General features: G+C 37.4%; 1 protein-coding gene across 1 annotated transcript; it reads right to left on the bottom strand.

The window, feature by feature from the left end:
• Positions 1-5429: 5429 nt before the first annotated feature.
• LOC108893972 (uncharacterized) lies at positions 5430-16010 on the bottom strand. The gene is made up of 6 exons (XM_051078706.1): positions 15949-16010; positions 15721-15778; positions 14600-14917; positions 13059-13334; positions 6388-6519; positions 5430-6143 (listed from the first exon to the last, which is right to left on the bottom strand). The coding sequence occupies exons 2-6, from the start codon at positions 15773-15775 to the stop codon at positions 6052-6054; spliced, it is 873 nt and encodes a 290-aa protein (XP_050934663.1). The 5' UTR covers positions 15776-15778; positions 15949-16010; the 3' UTR covers positions 5430-6051.
• Positions 16011-16786: the final 776 nt, after the last annotated feature.

Genomic DNA, 16786 nt, shown 5'->3' with positions numbered 1-16786 from the left:
TATCTGGTGACCAAATGCTGCACCTTGACCTCTGATGTCATTAATGCAGGATGGCCAATCAGCAGGCTGGCTTTGTTGAGAGGTTGCCATGAAAACAAAACAACAAGGACCCTGACAAGTAACATCTCCTGCTGTAATGACACTGAAGGAAGGTTAACCAGTGCATCCACTATTTTTTCAGAGGCAGCCAGAAAATATGATGTTGGTGAATATTTCTCCCTTTATCATTCAGGCTGTTTTATGAGTTTAATGTAAGAGACTTAATCTATCATGCTAGAAATATTATTATGACAGTCCTGGAGCAGGTCTTAACAAATGAGGCTTTGTGAGATGAGTGAGTGAGAATTATTTTATAATGCAGTTTATTGGGTTTCAGTACATCTCTCTCCATCCACCATCTCACTCAAGTTTAGTGTTTTCCTTTGATTCTTCTTTCTGCGCAAAATGCAGCATACATGGTCATTACAACTAAGAGAATAAATGGAGTGCAACATTGCAAATGGAGTGCAGTGGTGCAGTTCAGCTCCAGCTTTAGATGAAGCTATGCTGGTTAGCTTCAGTTGTGCATGACACAATGAAGTTAAATGCCACGAGGCATTTGGCTGCAGTCTGCGGTGCACTTTAGCGTCAGCTTTTCCAGCATCCAGCATTCACATCAAATTTCCTTCGAAATTTGTTTTCTATTATTTATTTATTTATTTCTGCAGTATAAATTAAATGCAATCTGTTGCGCGTGACACAGTTAGAAGCAGTTACATATTCTCGCGAGATTTTGGGGATTGCCCAGTGACGCGCCTCTTTTGCCAGACTTGACGGGTGTGTTTCGTTTTTTCTCTGTCGTTCATAATGTAGTCTTCTCTGACTGTTAGGTCTAAAATAGATTAGTGGTGCTAAACTGTTTCATGTTATAGTGTAACGACGTGTGATGTGTAGTCTTCAGGGATAATCACTGAACAACTAGCTTAACCCCGTTGACCACGAGCGGCACTTTAGAAGTGACGTCCCCACAATTTAAAAACCCGGATGTAGAGGGTGGCGAGGCAGTCAATTAAGAAACCGCTACATTAGTGTGATAGCCTGGAGCTACCCGAAGGGCTGTTCTCTCGTGGTAGACGCCAGCCTTTTCCCTGCCAATTTTTGTCCACTGAGTTACATAACGTCTTCCCACCAAACTCCTGGTAAGAAATGCTAGACTAAATGTTTCTGGAAATAGTAACTGACTGTGACTACTGAAGTCGAAATTGTAATTCCTTATGCTAGTTTACGTTGCTTGTTGTTGAAAAACTAATGACGTGTATGCTAACTTAATTAGCATGCTACCAAGTTCACTGACAAACACTATAGCAGATAGCTAGCTAGTTGAGTCCCAACTGCATAGCTACTAATATTAACCATGGTTTGTGTGTGTAGTGTGATGTTCAAAGTGAGGAATTATGACAACGTGTCTACTATAATCACTGGGTTGTGTTGATGAATACTCTTAACACAGCAGGAGAAGCACAGGTGTAATTAATTAGCCTTACATGGCCGCCAAGGCAAGACCCTTGTTTTGTGCATGCTGGTTCACTGACATGTCTCACTGAGACAAATAAAGTCATTAGATACACCTGTTAAAAAGGCCGTTTATCCCACAATGAAATGCATTACATGCACAATGAAAATTAGGATGCTACTCACAGCTGACAAAAACAGTAGGATGTTATCTTTCAGCTCAGAAAAAAATAATCAGAATTTGCAAAGACATGTTTACAGCTCTGTATAAAGTAAAAATTTCAGCATTAATATATCAGTTGTAGTTTGACTGATTACCTCACTGGTCTGTAAAGGCTAATTATTTTAATCTAGGTTGACAGAAAAAAATGTTAATTATTTAAAGAGAGAGAGAGTTCAGCATTTAAATAATTAAATTCTGTTACTGCATATTTAAACATTCTCTGTGTGTTCCCATATACACAAAATATGTACATAACTGACAGTAGGTACACAGTCTTGCAGCATGTGACCATACATCAGTGCCATTTTACATGTTTTAAGTAGTGAACTCTCTACATTTGTGCTCAGTTTTGTTTATTTTATGGAACTTAAACACAAAATGTGGATTTTGTCAATAATAGCTGCTGAAATGACCAAAAATGAAAACAAATGACTTTCATTAAAGAGTTTATTAAAACCTTTACATATTTTTTAAATGGAAGAGTTACCTACATCAAGAAATTGGAATACTATTCATTCACCTAACCTGACTAACTGAATGTGGGTTAGTATATTAATGCTTGGATTGTATTCCACTCTCTTCTCTGGCTGAGTGCCAGGCCTATACAGTAAAATCCTGAGCCTGAATGCAGGATAAAAGCTGCAGCTGTGGAAGCAGCAGGCAGTCAGACAAAAGTAAATGGAGTCATTCTCTAAATCAAGGCCATCTCATTGGACTGCTGCAGTTGTAACCCAATTATTCCCAGGCCACATGTTCTCAAAGCAGGGGTGTCAGGCTTTGGGGGGTGGGGTGGGGCCTCCTCCTTTCTCCTGCAGTCACCCCGTAAAAACACAGAACGGGAGAGAGGGAGGGTGGCATGGAGAGAAAGTACGGGAAGTAATAAGTGTTATTCCTTATGACCTAAGTGCTAAGTCAGTTTCAAATGTTGTGGCTATGGGTGATGGTTGGCATATGTTGTGGTATGGTGCTTATGCAAAGGCAGATGCTGAACTGAAGATTGTGGTATGTAGTGGAGATCCCCATTTGGAAATACAGTCACAGATATGACAGCAGACCTATGAGAGATAGGGAGAGATGATGGGATGGATGGGGGTAGGAATGAAAGACATTGGTCCTAGCTGAAGGTTTATGCTGTTTGTTCTTTATATTTTATTTTATGTTGGAATTTGAATACAATTACCAGAATTTGGAAACTTTAGTAACACAGTCTTAAATAACAGTTCTCATAAGGTAAATCCATATAAAAGAATTGTGGGACAATGTGATGTGTAAAACAAGCTGCCTCCACAGTGTACTGATCATGATAAAGAGAAGGGAAATGTAAAAAGCACACTTGGAAAGACAGTGGAAATGAAAACTTGTCAGTGACCAACTAAAAGAGATTGCAGACTTAACATAGGCTGACTGCTCCTGGGGAGTACAAGGACATTGTTGAAACTGCACTGTATGGTGGGGAGTAATTAATGATGTGAGAGTGAGTAGTTTTTATAGTGAACCACTCAAAGTTAACAGTCATCACCCATTACACTCTGTTAAACCTCCCTCATCCTCACCCTCTCTCCTCCTCAGTTACCCCTTCTGCCCAAAGAGTGACAGACACTTTCTTCTGTGCAGCTCAGCAAAAATGGGATTTCCTGACAGCTCAAATGTGGTGAGTTATTTATTCTAGTGACAATTAACATGATCACTTGTCATTGTTTGATATAAGGAAGTTGACAATGAAGATGTTGCCTACATAACTAATGAAAAGAGAACTTGAACTCACAGTAACTGGATGTTCTAATGAAAAAAGAACTGTAATGAGTAGGGCTTTATATACACCAGACATTTTCAAGTCAGCTCTTCAATTGAGCTGTCATTAAAAAATTACAACATATCTACGATATTAAAACATATTCTCAAAGTCATTATGTTTCTACTAAATGATTAAATAAGATGACAATGAGGCTTTAAAACATACAATTTTCAACATCGAACATGTACCTAAACAAATTGAAAAGACTGAACAATACCAAGCATTTTTGTGCCTTCTTATTGTGAAGTATAGAATATATAGAATAAAGTCTAAGTCTAAATCACATTATATAGCACATACACAAAATCAGCTGTCTGAATACTGACAGATAACAACTGTTAAAGGCATTGTACCTCTCAAAAGCTTTTTTCCATACACATTTAAGATGACAACTTGGAATGCTTAATTTCTTTAATCCTCTGCATATTAATTTGAACATGAGTATGTTGCTGTAGTTGTTTAAGAGAATCAGTGTTGTTTTCATCTTGGCCACAATCCAAATTTGAACTGGTTCAGTGGGCTTTGAAAGATCTTTTCAGGCTTAAGGTTTGGACAGGACCATGCAGTCATTGTATTAAATGTAGTGCTTTCAAATCAGGAACAGCAGTGTATTAGCATGTTGTTGTCACCCTGTGGTCAAAGGAGGAAAACTGTTCAGTTGTGCAGCATGGCTTTTTGGACAAAGTAGAGGAAAAAAAAAAAGGTAAGGAAAAAAAGTGTCCTTTAAAGCATTCTTGGAAGTTCCAATGCTCCGTTGGTGAACAGTACCCTATAGAACACATGCAGGTCTGCAATTTATTGCAGCCTAGGTGGTTAAAGGGACTCTAAAAGGATTTGATAGAAAAGGAGGACATGATTATCTTGAGCAGTTGGGGATTTAAAGTTATCAGCCATGTTCAAATGAGCAAGAAGTTACCAGATATAACCTGGTCATAGTGATCGTCTTTCTTGACCATTATCTGGTTACCTGTGATGGCCTTTGTCTCCATCATGTGGTTAATGATGATCACTACATTTCATTACATTACTTGCTGTGGGTGGAGAGACACACATACATACACATATGAATACGGTTCACCAAAGGATAGTTTTTGCTAAAGCTGTGACGATTATGTGGAATCATCATGATTATGGGAGTTATGTTTTTACTACTGTAATAAATAAATCAAATTAACATAAACTTTTTTGCTCTTTTGTTTTATCCTGCTCATTGCTTTCAAAATGGGATTGTCCCTTTTCTGGCTGTGGAAGACTAACTTATAACTATGGCAGTTATACCCAGGGCACACTGCCGGTGCGTGGGGGTCTTGGTTGTCATTCAGTGCCCATGTGAGCAGGTTGCGCAGTCACATAGCCCACATGAGATGTGAGTTTCACATATAGCTCAAGCCTCACTCTGCTGGTATAGACACAATTGCGTGCAAGCAGCAGCAGTAGCTGCCATGCAGGCGCTAGGCAGGCAGTGTGTTCAGGGCGTTATAGGGTGCTACTTGGCTGTTGTGTTGTGTGGTGTGGTGTGATAAGAATCAAGAAAGTGGTTATTTGTCATCTACATCTTTCCAGTGAACAAAGATTGAAGAAAAGATGTACTAAGATAAGCAGCTATTTATAAAATTAAAAACTTACTGAGCATCTAGTGTGACTCTGATAAAGAGTGCTGATATAAAATTCATTATATATTGTCAGATTTCTGAATTATTATTGAAAATACGAGCTGTCATTGTGTGGATTAGTTTAACCTAATGACTTTCTACTATAAATAAAGATAACATAATGGCAATTTACATAAAAAGTATAGTACTGATGCAGTTTCTTTTATTGCATGACTATTCTCTACTTTATAATCTAGTTGTGAATACTTTGGCTTCATCTTGTGTTGGAAAAAAAGAAGAGGTACCTGAGAGAACAGTACACAATCTCTGAATGTCACCAGTGAGCCACACTTTTATTGTTTAGTCACTGACAAAGTACTAATTTCAAACACACTTTTTTCCTTTTAGGAAAACACAGATAGGAAACCAAATCTCATTTTGAAAACATTTTTATGAATCACATCAATATGTTTATCATAAAATACGTATATAAGTCTTTATGACAATTATGGTGGCTTTGGAAAGTATTCAGACCCCTTCACTACTTTAAATTGATAAGGTTGCCATTTTTGCCAATTAGTCGTTAAGCCACAATGATAAAGTGAAAGCTTTTGCAAAAACATGTCAGGGTCATAACTTAGTAAAGTACAGAGACATAGAGTATATCATTCTCACTGCCATCAATCATGAATGAAGGTCTGTAAATCTGATTTGAAATTCTAAGAAAAAGCTGCTTCTTACAACTAGTTGCCTGAGAATAATCACATTAAGTTTTCTTGAGTATCAGTGTAACTCATTGTTGGTTGTCTGTACATCAAGGGCTATGCTGCAGACAGGAACAGCAAATAATATAAGAGGAACAGTGTCAGACTTTGAAAACCTCAGGTTTGGTAGGGTAAGGTTAGGGTAAAGGCCAAGGCATGGTCATGAATAGCATTATAATGAGGAAATTAACATGCATTTTGATGTGAGCTGGGTCTGGCTTCTCTTGTATGCTTGATCACTCTAACATCTGAGTAGATAATTTCATCTTCAGCATTACCTGAAAGGAGAAAATAAAAATATTTGACAGATAATAATATCTAGCACAATGAACATAGTGTTGTGTGGTAGTCTTTTCAATTCAGTTAGCGCTTTCAGCTGTCCTACCACAGAACAGCAACATAAATGGCAAAGTAGACTTTTATGCTTTGCAGAATTATTTTCAGGAATGTCAAGTATATTGTACGTTTCACATACTGAGGGCAGATGAAAACATGGGAACTGGGAGAACGTCTTTCTCTTACCTTCATTAACAGTCAAAGGTCTTGTATCCCTCTTCAGAAATTTTATACCAAGACACGCAGCTAAAAGTAGAAGCAGGGTGGCAGCACTTGGTATCACAGCCACAGCCACAAGAGTGGGGTGTGAAATGGAACCTAGAAATACATGCATTCACACAAATTAGATATTAAGATGATGTAGATCTGCTGATATGTCATTCTCAGGGCTACCAAGATCATTCTGAAAGACAAACCACAGACCAAAACCCTAGAGGTGCTCTTGGTATTTATAAAACTTGCAGGGAACTTTATTTTCTTTTATTATTTAATAAGTCTGTTTAAAAAGTGACATAGCAATGAGGAGATTAGAACAACCAAGGAATTAAATAAAAGTAGAATTTCATCATTTCATAAAATACTCTACCTTCACAGCTTGTAAGGTGGATAACTGTTTCTTCTCTGCTGACATTGTTTTGAACACTGCACATCAAGTTTCCAGTCAGTTGACCATGTAAGTTGATGGCAACATTTGGAGCACTGGTATTGTGTTGTTTATCTGTGCTACCAGCTCTGGTTTGCATCAGTAAGTTACTGTCCAAAGTCAAAATGAATTCTACTCCTTCTCCCTCAGAGGAGCAGCTGACTGACATCTGTTCTGGTGACAAACACATCTGAGACACAACTGGCTTAGACACTGATGCTGGAAGACAAAAAATATAGTCACATACACATGCAGCACCAAACGCAACATAATATCCACCGACAACTCTGTCAAATATATTTTTGTTTCTGTGTATATACGTGTGTGTGTGTGTGTGTGTGTGTGTGTGAGATTTCAATTCCTATTTCCATTCTAGAGAACATTTTCAGGTCTAAGAAACTCCGTTAAGAACACTTTTTAAAAAAAAAAGTTATATAGCATATTTAGTATTTTAAACCAAAAGTTTCTTAGACCTCAAAATGTTACTTTTTTTGAAATTTTTTTTTACAACTACTACTACATTTCACAACTACTTTGAACATATATGTTTCAGATGAAGAACATAATTTTAAATGTTTTCCCTTTTTCAATCTTACCTTGTATTTCTAGATGGATGTTAATTTTGTGCTCAAGTAAACCATTAGGAAGTGAATATATTTCCAACATGTAATCTCCAGAGTCGTTCTTTGTCATCTTGTCAAGCTGTAATGTTCCATTTGCGAATACTGCACAATCATTGTATTTGCTGTGAATAACAGCTGTATTACTGTCATTGTTTTTAACGTTTAAAATAATAGAATTATTTCTTTTTAGAGTGATCTTTTTATTCGTAGGAAAAAGTAGGTAAAAAATCAGTGGCTTCCCAAGTGCTCCAAAACACTGCTGAGCTCCAGTAGATTCAGATAAATTGCATTCCTTTGCCCCTGATTAAAAAAGAAAAAGAAAAAAGAAAAATACTCATCAGAACATTTTTTTAGTAGCTGGCTTGTAACATTTCATTTCAGTAGAAAAAAAGAAAAACTTAAAACAAATACAAATATCTCTTTACTACTATACATGACTATTTTTCTGTGGTGCTGATCAGCAGCTATTCACTTGCAATGCAAAACCATACATTTGCTCCAAGATTTTTGTTTTTAACCAATTTGTAACTGCAATTTAATGTTAATAATTTTATTATGTAGTTAGTGACATGATAACTTACATCAATTAGTATGTGATTTAGTATCTGCTTTTAATGACTAAAAGTATTATAATAAATCTTTAGTGAAACTGAGTGATGCAGTTAATAAGACCACTACCCTGCACTAGTTTGCATTAAATAACCAGGTTTCTGTAATTTTGGTTTCGTCAGTTTGTTAATTGACATAATAAGTCATCATAACTTATAGTGTGATATAGTTGCTGTTTTGACTGAAGTAAATATGAATTCAATATTTTACTGTTAAATCTTTGCAATTTTGGTCTGTACGCAAATACCATTAACTACACAATTTGTAATTGTTGAAATGTACCTTTTGCCAGGGCTGTTGTCGCCAGAGCTGTGACGATTATGTAGGTGAAAATCATTTTCTGTTGTAACACAATCAAATTCTGCTTAAAACATGGTAAATATATTCCACGGTAAAAGTAAACAAACAAACTAAATAAATCAAAAGTTGGTTGCTTCCGTAAGTGACCTTTTCTAGTGGACTATGAAAACATAAATAAACATTTCGTTTGGGGGGTATGTCTGCATTATCTACATTAAAAGACAGTTTACACAGTATTTTGATTATATATATATATATATATATATATATATATATATACACACACACACACACAAATTACCACTCACCGCCTTTGTAGTAGGATGTCTTCTTTGTGGTTCATTCACCAGCTTGTGAAATTTCCACTGACAGCAGGGTGATTTATTTCTGGTGTTTTGGTCTTGCTTTGTGGAGAGAATTGAGGAAGCAGTTCTTTGCACTCAGCTACCTGCTACTGAAGAACTAAACTTATTTGTAATTAATTGTGCTCATTTTGATGACAAGTTACTGAGCTTCATGTTGTATTCAGATAAAAAACTATTCGTATTAATTATAATATGGTTTATCAAACTCAAACCATTGAATATTGATAGTATTTGGTGCAGAAAGCAGGTATTTTCTGCTATGTTTGATTTCACATAATGCATTGTATGAGCTGCTTGTGTAACATTTACCTGTCTAAGTTTTTAAATGCCGTTACAATGTATGCAGCTAATTGCTGTGTGTGTAGAGGGGCACGCACACAGAGTTGAGGCTCGCATGAAACAAGAGGTGGGGAGAGAACTGCGACCGTAAATGACAATGGAACATGACTGACTGCAGTCAGCACAGATACCATACAGTGGAAAGATGCCATACAGTGTGCATGAGACACACAGTGGTGGACAAAGTCTTTGCTTTGAGGAATAAGGAAGCAGAGTGTAAGGAGATTGAAGTGTACACAAGTCTGTTATGTGTAGTTGTTGGGAGAGAGTTTTGAATGAATGTGCAGTCTTGCAGACCACGGACACATACCTGAGCTTCATGTAGTATCTGGATAAAAAATGCTGATATTAACTATAATATGGTTTCTCAAACTCAAACAACGAACAGCTGTGAAAATGAACTGCATTGAAAAAGTCAGTGCAAGAGATGGCACAGAAGAATATGATCTAACAAGATGTCCTACAAGACAGTGGAAGATAAAGTGAAGCTGTGGTCATTAAGTCCTAGCTAAAAGGAATGCGGAAACAGTGTAGTGAGAGATGGAAGTGTGCATAACTGTAAATTGATGGGAGAGATCTTCAAATGAATTCACGATGTCCCAGCCACATGACAGAAGTTATCATTGACTGCAGACCAGGGATACCTGAAAATACATCCAGTTATCTGTTGCTGTCACAGAAAGGATTCTCTGATTTTGCATGAAGCCATGCATGATGCCAACTTTGCATTTGTAGTCTCTTTTTTAAAAGAATGTAATACAAAATGTAGTTGTGCACTTGATGTACTGTAGCTGTTGTGGTGTCATGCAACCAGTGTAGTGTGTTAATAATGTTATAAAAATTCTCAAATATAAATTACCTCTATGGCACCACCTAGTGTCAATTTTTACCTTGAATACTGTCAACAGCTCCACCTCCTTTTATTTCCCAACCATAGTCTGCTTCCTGTTGGAAACTAACAGGAAGTACCACCATAGACTTTATAACCTCATGTGATATGTTCTGTTAAAAACCACACCTTGTTTTCTGTTGTTGGTGTCACTGCTCAGCTGCAGTGTATACATGTTTATTCAAAATGAGAGAAGAAAAGATCAAAGAGAGTTGGAAAGGTTGAGCGAGAGATATAGTTACGCTGCTGCTTTATTTATTTTAGTCAATATCAATAGTCAGTCACCAATAACAGTGTCATATCTCCCCTTCAAACTCTCACAGAAGAAACTCACTTTACTCCTGATGTAAACGTTAAAAAGACCAACTTGTTGATTGAACCTACAGTTGAACTCTGCAGAATTTGATTTAGAATCTTCCTGCCAGCATGTAGATCCAGGCAACATTAAAAAAGCTGTGTGGAATCATTGATGCGTGTGATACTTATGACAATAGAAACTGTAAAACCTTAACTTTTGAGCATTAAAGCTCACAGCACTCAACTGGGCACAGTGGCCATTTTAAAGTTGACCCATGTAGACTGTTACAGTTACACCAAACTCTTCTATGAGTGGAGTTAAATGAACTTTAACATAATGTGATTGTTGAGTTGAAACATTGTTGAGCACCAGTCTAGTATGGTGCACATAAACAACCACAGTAAACTGGAGAAAGTTACCACAGATTGACTAATTCAGTTTTTTAATTGCATGATCATTATCTAGCTACATAATCTAGTTGGCTCCATGTTGTGTTCAAAAATGATCCCTGCATTATCACTTGTACTTCAAGTTCTCAGGTAGTACCTGAGACTAGTGGTACCTGTACCTGCAAGAACAGTACACAATCTCTAGATGTCACCCATGAGCTAAACATTTATTGTTTAGTCCACTGATCAAGTACTAACTACAAACCAAAGTCCAGTTTAAAGCAGAAGACGTTCCTCTTTTTCCTCTATAATATGGTAGAAATCAAAAAAAGTCTTATGTTTTTCTGTCTATTTAATTTTGGCTTAATGGTTTATAGTATGGGGAAATATAGACCGGAAACAAAATCCAAGTGTGAAAATGTATTTATGAATCATATCAATATGCTTATTTGAAAATACTAAAAGTTACTAAAAAACTATGTTTTATGACAGACACAGCGGCTTCAGAACATATTCAGACCCCCTCACTTTATTCACACTTTGTTTCCATAGATTTTAGTTTGTCAAAAATGGCAATTTTATCAACTCAATCAGACTACACTCATTAACCCGTAATGACAAAGTCACAATATGTTTTTACAAATCTTTGCAAATTTATTAAAACTGCAAAAGCAATCAAGCTATTAATTCAGTACTTTGTAGGAGCCCCTTCGGCAGCAATTACATCCTTGAGTCTGGAATGAGAATGGGGATGAGAGATGATGTGCCTTTCTAAACTATGTCCGATCAGTTCGTTTGCCACAGACGGATGATGGAATCCAATCAATTTCTAGACACATGTCAGGCAAAATTAAAGCAAACAGGATGCTTTTGACCATGAGTTTGAGCTCTATAGCAGAAGATGTGATTAGTTGTAATGTGAATGTCAAATTTCAGTTTTTGATTTTTAATAAATCTTAGAAAATTCTAAAAACATATTGTTGCTTGCTTGCATTATGAGTTGTTGATGCGCCAGAAAAGCTGTTTTATCTGTTTAAATAAATCTACATCACAGTGATGTATGTAAAAAGCAAAGGGGTCTGAATACTTTATAAAGCCATATACGTTTATCGAAAGTTTACACAAATAAAAGGCTACTTTTTAAAAGTGATTACAAGATTGGTTTAAAAAGTACGTTCTCACAAATCATATCCATTATTTAAACATATTTTACTGTAAAAAATATGATAACGCATATCCAATCGTACAAACATTGCATACAACTATGGGTGAATGGGGGAATTTAGCAGAAGTTATTTCTTCATGAATACTGAGCAACATCCTGAAGAAATTGTCTGGGTATTTTTACACAGTCAATGATCCTCTCATGTCTTGAAATCTCCAGTGAGATCAGTGTAAGGCCATGGCCGGTTCATCATGATGTTGGAGAAAATCATGTTGCATTCAGATCTGAATTGGGTCTGGTCTGGTTTGTGTTCTGCCTCAGTGAAACATCTCAGTCAACAATCGAATCTGCACAATTATAGGAGATAAGAAACATCAGAGTCAAAATACATCTGACATTGATAACTCTTCACAACAATATCATGTTTTTCTTTGTTTTCATCAAAGGATGTTATTTGTGCTTATTCATATGAGAGTTTTCAGAACAGTTCTGCTTTGGTTTGCTTTACTGCAGAATGGTAATATGACTTTTGACAAAATCCAGTTGTAAATTGTGTTCTTTTTGATGTTCTACCAATTTCAAGCAATGCATGTCTGAATCTCAATGGTAAATTAAAATGAATGCAATGCAGGAGATCTGCAAACAAAACTGTAAGGATCCTGTGATTTTTAAATGATGTTATGGATTGTCAGGTATGGTTTAGTTTATTATAGTAAATGGACTTAAATCTGACAGACAGAATGAACATGAAGACATGGAAAAAACATCTTTTCTTACCTTAATTAACAGTCTTAGATCTTGTTTTCTTGTGAACATAGTGGATAACAAGACACAGAGCCAAAAGAAGCAGACTGACAACACCAGCTCTCACAGCCACAGCAGCCACGATTACTACATGAAAGTGAAAAGTGGGGGCTTGAGTAAACAAATGCCAATCAGATATTATGGTGATATATGGTGACCTCCAGCTGGCGGAACAGCTTCGGTGTGCTGTGACATTGATTGTACATGTCTCTGAAACTCTGTAACACCATTTTCTTAAGATATTCCCTAATTTGGTGTCTTGCTGTTGGTGGTGGACAGTGATGTCTAACACATCAGCCCAAAATCTCCTGTAGACGTTTAATTCAGTTGAGATCTGGTGACTGAGATGGCCATAGCATATGTTTCACTTAATTTTCATTAACTAATTTTCATGACTAAAAATAGGATTGAATTATCTCATAAAATACTCTACCTTCACAGCTTGTAAGGTGGATAACTGTTTCTTCTCTGCTGACATTGTTTTGAACACTGCACATCAAGTTTCCAGTCAGTTGACCATGTAAGTTGATGGCAACATTTGGAGCACTGGTTTTGTGTTGTTTATCTGTACTACCAGCTCTGGTTTGCATCAGTAAGATACTGTCCAAAGTCAAAATGAACTCTGTTCCTTCTCCCTCAGAGGAGCAGCTGATTGACATCTGTTCTGGTGACAAACACATCTGAGACACAATTGGCTCAGACACAGGAACTGGAGGATAGAGAAATAATATAGTCATATACATAGGCAGCACTAAATGCAAGATAATTTTCACAGCCAGACTGAGATTGTAAAATTTAGCAGATACTTGTAATTTTGAATGTATAATTTAGAGCATTCTACAATGGGGGAAAAAGGCAACTCACCACTTGAACCTAGAATTTATGCAAATGGTAATGAGAGGTGTATATGGCAGTGAAGGTTAGCAGCCAACCCAGTGACTAGTATGGAATGCGTGAACCCATATGGATAACAGGGCAGTTGTCACAGTGCTCAGGAAATTACCCAGACCCAGAGTCACCCCACAGTGCCCAGAACCTCCAGGTGACACAAGCCTTGCCAGGTTATATCTCCCCAGGCTTACAAGGAGAAAGAGTGGCTCTTGGCTGGATGGAGCTCCAGGAGGTGGGCAAGCAGAACAAGAAATGGTGTGGATTCCAAAGGAGGAAGAGTTGAAGAACCTTCATCCGTTTGCTGCTCAGTGTTTAGGGAAAGGCATTAGGCATTGTATCTGACAGACCACCTCCTGAGGAACTGCTACAGTAATACCTTGCTCCAGAAAGGAGAGGTCCAAGATATTGGGGAACATACAGGTATGGTCACACAAGTGATTAGGGAAGCCTGTCAGAACAAGGGAGACCTGGTGGTGCTGTTGCTGTACCTCTCCATGGAGCCATACCTCACAAGCTGGTCAAAAAGGCATTGAACTAGTACCATATCTGATGGAAGTACAGGGGTTGCCTGGGTAGCAGCACTACACCTTGCTACAACAAGGTGCAGTGAAAGGACAGGAAATTGCTGATCCAGTATGAGGTGCAGCATCAGTCAAGAGGGAGCAAGCCAGTAGGATGATTAGAATGTAGCAGTAGGGAGCCTTGACAAAATGGCAGCAGGTGGTGTGGTGTGGAGTGCTAAGTCTCGTGGGACTGACTTTAGAAAGCTGTACGTTCTACCAAGCCCAGTTAACTTGTTCTGATGAATGAAGGCAGAGCTTTCACCAGCTTTGCCCCTCTGCACCTGGAGAGAGGGAAAATGGAGCACATCCTCAGAAGCTGTTCTGAAGCCCTGGTTGAGGGATGGTGCCATGACTAGCTTGGTCAACCCTGGCTGAGCTGGGTTAGGATGTCTGACCGTTAAAAGACCCGAAACACCTGCTGACCTCAGGAAAGTTTAGAATCTTAACTTTTTATTCCTAGTTTTAGCCATACAGCATAGTCTCACATCTGCATTGGTGTTAAACATTTTTCAGTCCTTACCTTGTATTTCTAGATGAATGCTGATTTTGTGCAAGGATAAACCATCAGTAAGTGAATATGTTTCCAACAGGTAATCTCCAGCGTCCCTCTTTGTCACCTTGTCAAGCTTGAATGTTCCATTTGAAAAAACTACAGAGCGCTCTCTGTCTTTGCTGTTGATAACTGTATTATTGACTACTTTTAAAATCTCATCAGTGTTCTTTTTTAAAATTATTTGAACATTTGTACTCATGGGCATGTAAAAAATCAGTGGCCTCCCCAGTGCTCCAGAACACTCCTGAGCTTCAGTTGGTTTAGTAAAATTGCATTCCTTTGCCCCTGGTAGAAACAAAAATAAAATAATAATCAAAACATTTTCTAGTAACTGACATCTAACATTTCATCATCAGAAAGAAACCTTGATCATATCCACTTAAATGTAAGGGAAGTATCTCTTAACCACCATACTTGGTCATTTTCTTGTGTTTTTGTAAGTATTTACCAACCATGTAAAACAATACCCTTGCTCTGGCCAGGTTTTTACCTAAAGACAGATAACAAATTAAAGGTAAACCTAAATAGTCTTAGTGAGGCTTTGGGCCACCATGTGCTACCAGAACAGCATCAGTGTGCCAAAGTCTCTGGAACTCTGCTGGAGGGATGGAACACCATTCTTCCAAAGGATTTTCCCTCATTCAGTGTTTTGGTGATTATAGTGGAAAGCGCTGTCTAATGCATTAGTCCAAAATCTTGTGTTCAGTTAATCTAACCATTCAGTGGCCCCTCATGCCGTGCATGGAGGTATTTGCATTTGTTATTTTTCTCCGAACATTTACTCAGGTTCTTCCTTTAATTTGTCAGCTGTCTGTGTTTCACACTGCAGTCATGTCTATCAGTCTATCATGTAGTTATCGACATAATAACTTGTGTCCATTACAAGAGCAAATGACTCACAAAAACTTAAAGTGGGATATAATAGCTGAGTGGTACTCTCAATGACACAGCTACCCTGCACTATTTTACAATAAATACTCAAGTTTCTGTAAATTTGGTTTAATTGATTTGCTAATTGACATAATAGTCATCAACATAACACATAGTGTCATATAATTGCTGTTTTGAATGAATGTGTTGAGGTGTACCTTTTGCCAGAGCTGTTGTTGCCAGAGTTGAGATGATCATGTAGATGAAACTCATTTTCTGTTGTAACGCAATCAAATTACACTTAAAACATGGTAAATATATTCCACAGTAAAAGTAAACAAAATTCGACAAATTAAAAGTTGGGAGCTTTCGTAAGTGACCTTTTCTAGTGGACAGTGAAGTTGTTTTTGGTTAGAATTATTTAAGATTTAAAAGCTACTACTTACTGGGATGTCCTCTTTGACTGGCTCTTTGGCTTGTGAACTGACAGGGTGATGTATTTCTGGTGTTTTGGTTAGTTTGCTGTGTGACAAGAATCGAGGAAGTGGTTGCCTTAAGCTAAGTACCACCAAACCCTGGAAATTATCATCCTATTTGTAATTTTGTATTGTACTCATTTTGAGTAAGTCATTGAGCTTCATGTAGTATTCAGATAAAACATGCAGATATTACCTATAATGGTAATATAACATATAATATGGTTTCTCAAACTCAAACAATTGGAACAATGGTAGTATTTGGTGCAGAAATAATTATCTGCTGAGTTTTTCAATGCTGTTGCAAGTTATGCAAGCTATGGCAAAGAACAGGATGTCCCATGAGACAGTGGAAGACAAAGTGAAGCTGTGGTTATTAAGTCCTAGTTTAAGGAATAAGGAAACAGTGTAGTGAGAAGATGGAAACGTACATAACTGTAAACTGGTGTTGGGAGAGAGTTTCAAATGAATTTGCGATGTCACAGCCACATGACAGAAGTTGTCAAATGGTAAGAATTGGGACAGTTACACATGTTGTTTGTGCTTTAGCACATTCAATTTGAAATAAAATAGTGGCTACTACAAAGTGCCAAGTCTTAGCTTTCATTTGAGTAGACTTACATCAGTATAGAAAAAACTGAGTGGGAGATAAAGCCCAAATGTGGAAAATCCTTTGCGGTCAATGACTGGCTGAAGTCTTTGACCCATTCACATCACTGGGCACTTTGTATCTTCCCTTGTTATGCTCTCCAAGGTCTCCACTGCTTTAGCTTTTGCTTGTTACGGGGTCTCTTTGCCCTCAGTCTAG

This window comes from Lates calcarifer, linkage group LG20, assembly GCF_001640805.2.
Source record: "Lates calcarifer isolate ASB-BC8 linkage group LG20, TLL_Latcal_v3, whole genome shotgun sequence".
NCBI classification, from domain to species: domain Eukaryota; kingdom Metazoa; phylum Chordata; class Actinopteri; family Centropomidae; genus Lates; species Lates calcarifer.
The sequence above is the reverse complement of the archived record's forward strand: the minus strand, read 5'-3'. Positions and strand labels throughout refer to the sequence as shown.

Coding starts and splice junctions, on each gene's coding strand:
- LOC108893972 (XM_051078706.1), bottom strand. CDS start 15,775: ATGAGTTTCATCTACATGATCATCTCAACTCTGGCAACAACAGCTCTG. Junction 14,918..15,720: donor AACAACAGCTCTGGCAAAAG/GTACACCTCAAC, acceptor TGTTTCTACCAG/GGGCAAAGGAATGCAATTTT. Junction 6,520..13,058: donor CCACCTTACAAGCTGTGAAG/GTAGAGTATTTT, acceptor ATGTATTTCTAG/GTTCCATTTCACACCCCACT.